The 8,059-nt window shown below is 44.0% G+C and overlaps 1 protein-coding gene across 4 annotated transcripts in view; it reads right to left on the bottom strand.

The window, feature by feature from the left end:
• Nucleotides 1–3,264: 3,264 nt before the first annotated feature.
• The window catches only part of ANKRD29 (ankyrin repeat domain 29), a 119,043-nt gene continuing 114,248 nt past the window's right edge, over nt 3,265–8,059 (bottom strand). For 2 of the 4 annotated variants that reach the window (XM_069731216.1, XM_069731215.1), the window contains one exon: nt 3,265–3,547. Coding sequence is in view for 2 of the 4 variants with exons in the window: in XM_069731215.1 (XP_069587316.1) it covers nt 3,458–3,547 (90 nt within the window). In the remaining 2 variants the exon portion in view is untranslated. Of the gene's footprint in view, nt 3,548–4,020; nt 5,295–8,059 lie in introns of all 4 variants that reach the window. The other 2 variants (XM_069731214.1, XR_011314094.1) reach the window with 2 other exon arrangements.

Here is an 8,059-nt window from a genome sequence, read left to right as displayed (position 1 = left end):
TGCTGGACACGGATGGGGCAGAGTGCTGGACACAGATGGGGCAGAGTGCTGGACACAGATGGGGCAGAGTACTGGACACAGATGGGGCAGAGTGCTGGACACGGATGGGGCAGAGTGCTGGACACGGATGGGGCAGAGTGCTGGACACAGATGGGGCAGAGTGCTGGACACAGATGGGGCAGAGTGCTGGACACAGATGGGGCAGGATTGGAAACAGATGGGGCAAGATTGGAGACAGATGGGGCAAGATGGGGAGATCATATGGAGCAGAATGGATACTCATGAGGGCAGGATGGCAGAACATATGGCTGGAGCCTGGAATGAGACACACGGGGGCTAGGATGGCGAATATTACCATAGGGGTTAATTAAGGGATATTATTATTGCAGTGATGTATTTATTTTATTTTTTGAGTATACTGTTTTAAATGGGGGGGCGGTCCTGTTACTGTGTAGAGTGATACTATGTTGCCTTCTTCATGTAGTGTAATGTAGAAGTTGGGAAAATTAAGTAATGTGTTCTACAAGCGGAACTCGAGATAACTGTTTTATTTCCTGCAGAGACGAGTCCTGGCTGGATGAAGTGATGGCGGTCTGTGCTGGATGAAAGATGAAGGACTTCACCTAGAGACGTCACTGGTGAGTCAGTGTTACCTATACACTGACACTATACACTGTATACTGTATACAGAGGTCCTGTGTACAATGTCACCAGTGATCACTGTATTACCTATACATTATATACAGAGCTCCTGTGTATAATGTCACCGGTGATCACTGTATTACCTGTACACAGACACTGCTTACTAATTACAGATCTCCTGTGCATAATGGCACTGATGGTGATAGTATTGTGGTTTTTTTTTTTTTATTACTGATCAGTATTGTAGTATTCAGTCATTGGTGGTAATATGCGGTCTGGTCATGGTGTAGCGGTATTTGTTCCTTGTATTTTATATTATTCGATCACTGTGGTAGTAATATGTCATCTGGTCATGGTGTAGCGGTATTTGTTCCTTGTATGTAGTATTATAGCTCATTTTAAAAATTGAAAAATAAATAAAAATATACCTAAATTGTATTGCATATTTTAACAAATATTTAATAGGTTACAGCAGAGTAGGGCCCGGCCAAAAGTGTCTACCGTGTTATGGTGGCGGCTTAAAAAATCTTTTGGCCAAAACAAAAGCTGCCAGCTATATGTGTGATCTGGTGATGGGAACTGTTAATGTGTGATCGGTGAGAAGTGGAGATTTTCCAAGAGAGAGCGGTGGGACTGTGGACAGTTCGTGGGGTGGAGCCTGGAGGCGTGGCTGGGGTGGAGCCTGGGTGGAGTTTCAAAGGGGCCCCGAAAATTTTGCCAGTATGGGGCCCCAAAATTTCTAGTGGCAGCCCTGGATGCCGGTATGGGGTTAATGTATGTGAATTTCTGACTTTGTAGTAACTCATAAAAATGCCTTAAAACATTATCTATCTCATTATTCTGGCACTTGGCAAATATTAATAATTATGGTAATCCTAATTGACCTAAAGCGGGAAAGGTTTATACTGATTTCATGTCAGATATTGAGAAAAACATGCATATGTGTCTTTTTATATAGTGTATGTAAACTTCTGGTTTCAACTGTATGTGGTTCAAGTCTTCCTGCATTGTGACATCCTGCTGACTTTAGATATTGTAGCAGGTTAAAGGGGTTGCCTGGTGTAAATCGATAAGTCTGTAGTCACTTTGTGTGACTGCACACTTATGACTCCCCCAGCGCACGCAGTGTGCGGTGCAAGAATTCACCGGTTTCTGAGCCAGGACTGGAGGGTACATAGGCGTTATGTATACTGCCAGCCAGTGGGTGCGGCCTCTCTCAATACAAATGTATGGCTCTGGCCGGGCATACGAATAAGGCATACGTAACAGCCGGCCTTGGCTCAGAAAACAACGATTCCTTGCAGTGAACAGTGTGTGCTGGGGGGGATTCATTAGTCTGCAGTCACACAGAGTGGCAGCAGACTTATCGATTTGTACCGGACAACCCCTTTATCTATCAGCACAAAATGTATTATCACAAGCTATGTCAATTAACAACCCACCAGATTCTTACTGGAGGACATGGCTGCACAGTGAAGTACACAGTATGAGTAGCTGAGATTACTGCCTCGAGCATAGGGACTACAAAAGTTAAATGGGCAGACAAAGAAAAGCCCCACTCAGCAGGTATTGGGTCAGAAGTAAATGTTCCTTCTTCTAATTATTATTTATCCCCTTCTATTAGTACTGCATGTCAGCCTTTAAAATGCATGTGCAGAACAAATTGAGTACTGAGGAACAATGTGTTTTTTCTACAGGTCAGAGTCAGGAGGAGCAGCATTTTGCACCCCCCCAAGAGATACCTCAGGTCAGCTCACCACATGACAGAAATGGCCTTGTATTAGACAAAGTGGGTGGAATTCAAGGAAGAAGAAACTGTGCAGCAATTTTTCCTTCTTGAGACTGTATAAAAGTCTCTAGCTGGTGCTCTGCAGCGGATTAAGCAGGCACTGAGAATGGGAGTGAGTGAGCTGTGGGTAAGATTAAACTCTACTTGATGGGAAATATAATCTGAAGGTACACAAGGAGAGCTGGCAAAAAATTCAGGATATGAACAATAACACACCACAATGGTGGCTGCAGGGCTAAAGGTGAGCTAAATATAAAAATAAACTAACAGATATTTTATTTTTCTGTGCCCCAGCATATAACAGTAATGTTGTGCAGCCCAGCCTCCTATAACAGCAGTCTGATTGTGTCATCTAAACTACCTCCAATCATAGCAGTATGCAATCTCCACTAACATGGCCGTGGACTTCTCTGCTCCACAGATCAATTTCCTAATGGAATAAACTGCAGCAAGCAAGGCTGAGGAAAGAATTAACCATAGTTAAGACTCTTGTAGGACTCTTGTAGGACCACCATATAACAACAATTTGTCTGTGTAGCCCACCACACTGCTATAACTACAGACTGCCGTCTTTTCTGAACTCTGCTGAAAATACACAACAATTTCCCTAAATTGAATATTTGCTTGTTGTTTGTTTCCAAAGCACTGTAAGGTGAAAAGTCTGATATCAACATAAACATTGGTTTAAAGTCAATATTAAAGTATTGTGATAAGTGAATACTGCTCAACATGTAACAAGTTGTCGTGAACTAGACACGTCATAGAAGAATAATTTTTAGGTCTTGCTGGTACATGTAGATGGCTCAGTACTTACAATAAACTGGTCTTAAGACTTAGCTGGTAAAGGTTTTATAGGGCTCTTTAAAATCCCATTTTCAAATCTAGATCAGCAATATTTTTCTACATTTTTCTACATATTATACATTAGCACACTGTGAAGATCTGGCTGAGTATTAGGCTTGCAGCAGTAAAATAGGGCAAAATACACTATATATTATATTAGCCAAAAAGAATAAGTAATACATCTTAAGGCCATAAACTCTTGATTGCTTCTGTTGTGTTTAGTAGACGTAATATTCGTTCATTTTTGGTGAGATCTGCTGGCTGTTCATTGGCCTGTAATAAAAATAAATTATAGTACATTACACTCCTACAATGTATTGGAATAAAAAATCAGATAAGCAGGTTAACATGGGAAACTCAAATTCATTTTATTGCTCTTGAAGTCTGACAGCAAACTACAGACGTCCCTGGGATGGCTGTGTGGCTCAAAAAACTCTTGTTTAAATACTCTTATGCCTTGTGCCCTTGATCAGTATTTGGTCAGTATTTTACATCAGTCAGAGGTGTAGCTAGGTTTTTGGTCCGGGGGGCGAAGCTTCTGAGTTGGCCCCTAACTAGGTAACCTTGATTACAACTGGGTGACGCTCCCTAATAGTGGAGGAGAGCCTCAGCAGATGACCGCGCTGTTGCTGAAAATATTCTCTATATACAGACCAATTTTGATATTACCGCCATATGGTCAGTGGTAGATATCAGTCCTGCAGAACATATAAGATATCACAGCACAGTTACAGATAATGATTTACCGCTGACGTTCTTTCTTTCTGATGGAATCGTTCATTTTTCCCGTCTTTTCCATCTGGCCAAACCAACATGACAACTTCTTCCAGCCACGACTCGGCTGCAGAGAAAACAACAAAGAAACGTTTCGCGTCTCATATTTTCAGCACGTCACCATCTGTTCCCAACCTGCACAAACTCCTCATCCTGCTGATACCCCAATGCTGAGCCGCTGCTGCCGTATGTGTTTTTTACTGCACCTGCTGTGTGGTTCTCTGTACCCTCTAAATTCTAAAGTAACCCTCAATAATATATCAATAATACTCTGTGCAAGTGCCCTAGAAAACAGTACCCACATTTTGCCCCCTTGAAAGTAATAATGCCCTGGGTGCTCCTTTGACAGTCACAGTAACCTGAGTTCCCCTATAACAATAAGTGCCCACTTTACATTTAATAATGCCCCGAGTCTCCCCCCTTTAAAGATCCCCTCTATACAATATGATGCTCTCTTATACAGTCTAATGCCCCCTCACTACATATATATACTGACCCCTTAGTATCCCCCAAACTGTTTGATAGTTCTAACACTAATCTCCACATTGTATGATGATCCCCTAAATAGCCTCCATATAGTATACTGCACCAGACAATCCTCAATATAGTATAATGCTCTCTCCATAGGCCTCCATATAGTATAATGCACTCCCCATAGGCCTCCATATACAGTTAGGTCCATATATATTTGGACAGAGACAACAATTTTCTAATTTTGGTTATAGACATTTCCACAATGAAGTTTAAACAAAACAATTCAGAAGCAGTTGAAGTTCAGTTTCAGCTTTCATTTGAGGGTATCCACATTAAAATTGGATGAAGGGTTTAGGAGATTCAGCTCCTTAACATGTGCCACCCTGTTTTTAAAGGGACCAAAAGTAATTGGACAGATTCAATAACTTTAAATAAAATGTTCATTTTTAGTACTTGGTTGAAAACCCTTTGTTGGCAATGACTGCCTGAAGTCTTGAACTCATGGACATCACCAGACGCTGTGTTTCCTCCTTTTTGATGCTCTGCCAGGCCTTCACTGTGGTGGTTTTCAGTTGCTGTTTGTTTGTGGGCCTTTCTGTCTGAAGTTTAGTCTTTAACAAGTGAAATGCATGCTCAATTGGGTTGAGATCAGATGACTGACTTGGCCATTCAAAAATATTCCACTTCTTTGCTTTAATAAACTCCTGGGTTGCTTTGGCTTTATGTTTTGGGTCATTGTCCATCTGTAGTATGAAACGATGACTGTTATGACCTGGTGGTAAGGACAATAATGGACCTGATGATTAAGAGCACACGGAATGACCTGATAGTTACTAATAATATAGGACGAGCTCTGAGACGTGGGAACTCTGCTGACCGCAATCCCTAATCCTATCACACACACTAGAAATAGCCGTGGATTGCTCCTAACGCTCCCTATGCAACTCGACACAGCCTAAGAAACTAGCTAGCCCTAGAGATAGAAAAATAAAGCCTACCTTGCCTCAGAGAAATTCCCCAAAGGAAAAGGCAGCCCCCCACATATAATGACTGTGAGTAAAGATGAAAATTACAATCACAGAGATTAAATAGATTTAGCAAAGTGAGGCCCGACTTACTGAACAGACAGAGGATAGGAAAGGTAGCTTTGCGGTCAGCACAAAAAACTACAAAAAGACCACGCAGAGGGCGCAAAAAGACCCTCCGCACCGACTCACGGTACGGAGGCGCTCCCTCTGCGTCCCAGAGCTTCCAGCAAGCAAGACACAAATCAAAATAGCAAGCTGGACAGAAAAATAGCAAACCAGAGAAAAACAAGCAGGAACTTAGCTTCTGATGGGAAGACAGGTCACAAGAACGGTCCAGGAGAGAACTAGACCAATACTGGAACATTGGCAGGTGGCATGGAGCAATGATCTAAGTGGAGTTAAATAGAGCAGCCAGCTAACGAATTAACCTCGTCACCTGTGGAAGGAAACTCAGAAGCCGCAGCTCCACTCACAACCACCAGACGAAGCTCATGGACAGAACCAGCCGAAGTAAAATTCATGACCACAGGAGGGAGCTTGACAACAGAATTCACAACAGTACCCCCCTTGAGGAGGGGTCACCGAACCCTCACCAGAGCCCCCAGTCCGACCAGGATGAGCCAAATGAAAGGCACGAACCAGATCGGCAGCATGAACATCGGAGGCAAAGACCCAGGAATTATCTTCCTGACCATAACCCTTCCACTTGACCAGGTACTGGAGTTTCCGTCTCGAAATACGAGAATCCAAAATCTTCTCCACCACATACTCCAACTCCCCCTCAACCAACACCGGGGCAGGAGGATCAACGGATGGAACCACAGGCGCCACGTATCTCCGCAACAATGACCTATGGAATACATTATGGATGGCAAAAGAAGCTAGAAGGGTCAAACGAAACGACACAGGATTGAGAACCTCAGAAATCTTATACGGACCAATGAAACGAGGTTTAAACTTAGGAGAGGAAACTTTCATAGGAACATAACGAGACGACAACCAAACCAAATCCCCAACACGAAGTCGGGGACCCACACAGCGCCGGCGGTTAGCGAAACGTTGAGCCTTCTCCTAGGACAATGTCAAATTGTCCACCACATGAGTCCGAATCTGCTGCAACCTATCCACCACAGTATCTACACCAGGACAGTCCGAAGACTCAACCTGCCCTGAAGAGAAACGAGGATGGAAACCAGAATTGCAGAAAAACGGTGAAACCAAAGTAGCCGAGCTGGCCCGATCATTAAGGGCGAACTCAGCCAAAGGCAAAAAGGACACCCAATCATCCTGATCAGCAGAAACAAAGCATCTCAGATATGTTTCCAAAGTCTGATTAGTTCGTTCGGTTTGGCCATTTGTCTGAGGATGGAAAGCTGAGGAAAAAGACAAATCAATGCCCATCCTAGCACAAAAGGCTTGCCAAAACCTCGAAACAAACTGGGAACCTCTGTCCGAAACGATGTTCTCCGGAATGCCATGTAAACGAACCACATGCTGGAAAAACAATGGAACCAAATCAGAGGAGGAAGGCAATTTAGACAAGGGTACCAAATGGACCATCTTAGAGAAGCGATCACAAACCACCCAAATGACCGACATTTTTTGAGAGACAGGGACATCCGAAATAAAATCCATAGAGATATGCGTCCAGGGCCTCTTCGGGACCGGCAAGGGCAAAAGCAACCCACTGGCACGAGAACAGCAGGGCTTAGCCCGAGCACAAGTCCCACAGGACTGCACAAAAGAACGCACATCCCGCGACAAAGACGGCCACCAAAACGATCTAGCCACCAAATCTCTGGTACCAAAGATTCCAGGATGACCAGCCAACACCGAACAATGAACCTCAGAGATAACTCTACTAGTCCATTTATCAGGGACAAACAGTTTCTCCGCTGGGCAACGGTCAAGTCTATCAGCCTGAAATTTTTGCAGCACCCACCGCAAATCAGGGGAGATGGCAGACAAAATTACCCCCTCTTTGAGAATACCCGCCGGCTCAGGAACACCCGGAGAGTCGGGCACAAAACTCCTTGACAGGGTATCAGCCTTCACATTCTTAGAGCCTGGAAGGTATGAAACCACAAAATCAAAACGGGAGAAAAATAGCGACCAACGAGCCTGTCTAGGATTCAACTGTTTGGCAGACTCGAGATAAGTCAAATTCTTGTGATCCGTCAAGAACACCACGCGATGCTTGGCTCCTTCAAGCCAATGACGCCACTCCTCGAATGCCCACTTCATGGCCAACAACTCTCGATTGCCAACATCATAATTGCGCTCAGCAGGCGAAAACTTTCTAGAAAAGAAGGCACATGGTTTCATCACCGAGCCATCAGAACTTCTTTGCGACAAAACAGGCCCTGCTCCAATCTCAGAAGCATCGACCTCGACCTGAAACGGAAGCGAAACATCTGGCTGGCACAACACAGGGGCAGAAGAAAAACGACGCTTCAACTCCTGAAAAGCTTCCACAGCCGCAGAAGACCAATTGACCACATCAGCACCC

Source organism: Ranitomeya imitator, chromosome 6, assembly GCF_032444005.1.
Source record: "Ranitomeya imitator isolate aRanImi1 chromosome 6, aRanImi1.pri, whole genome shotgun sequence".
Taxonomy (NCBI): domain Eukaryota; kingdom Metazoa; phylum Chordata; class Amphibia; order Anura; family Dendrobatidae; genus Ranitomeya; species Ranitomeya imitator.
Note: the sequence above shows the minus strand (reverse complement) of the source record. Positions and strands in the feature narration are given on the sequence as shown.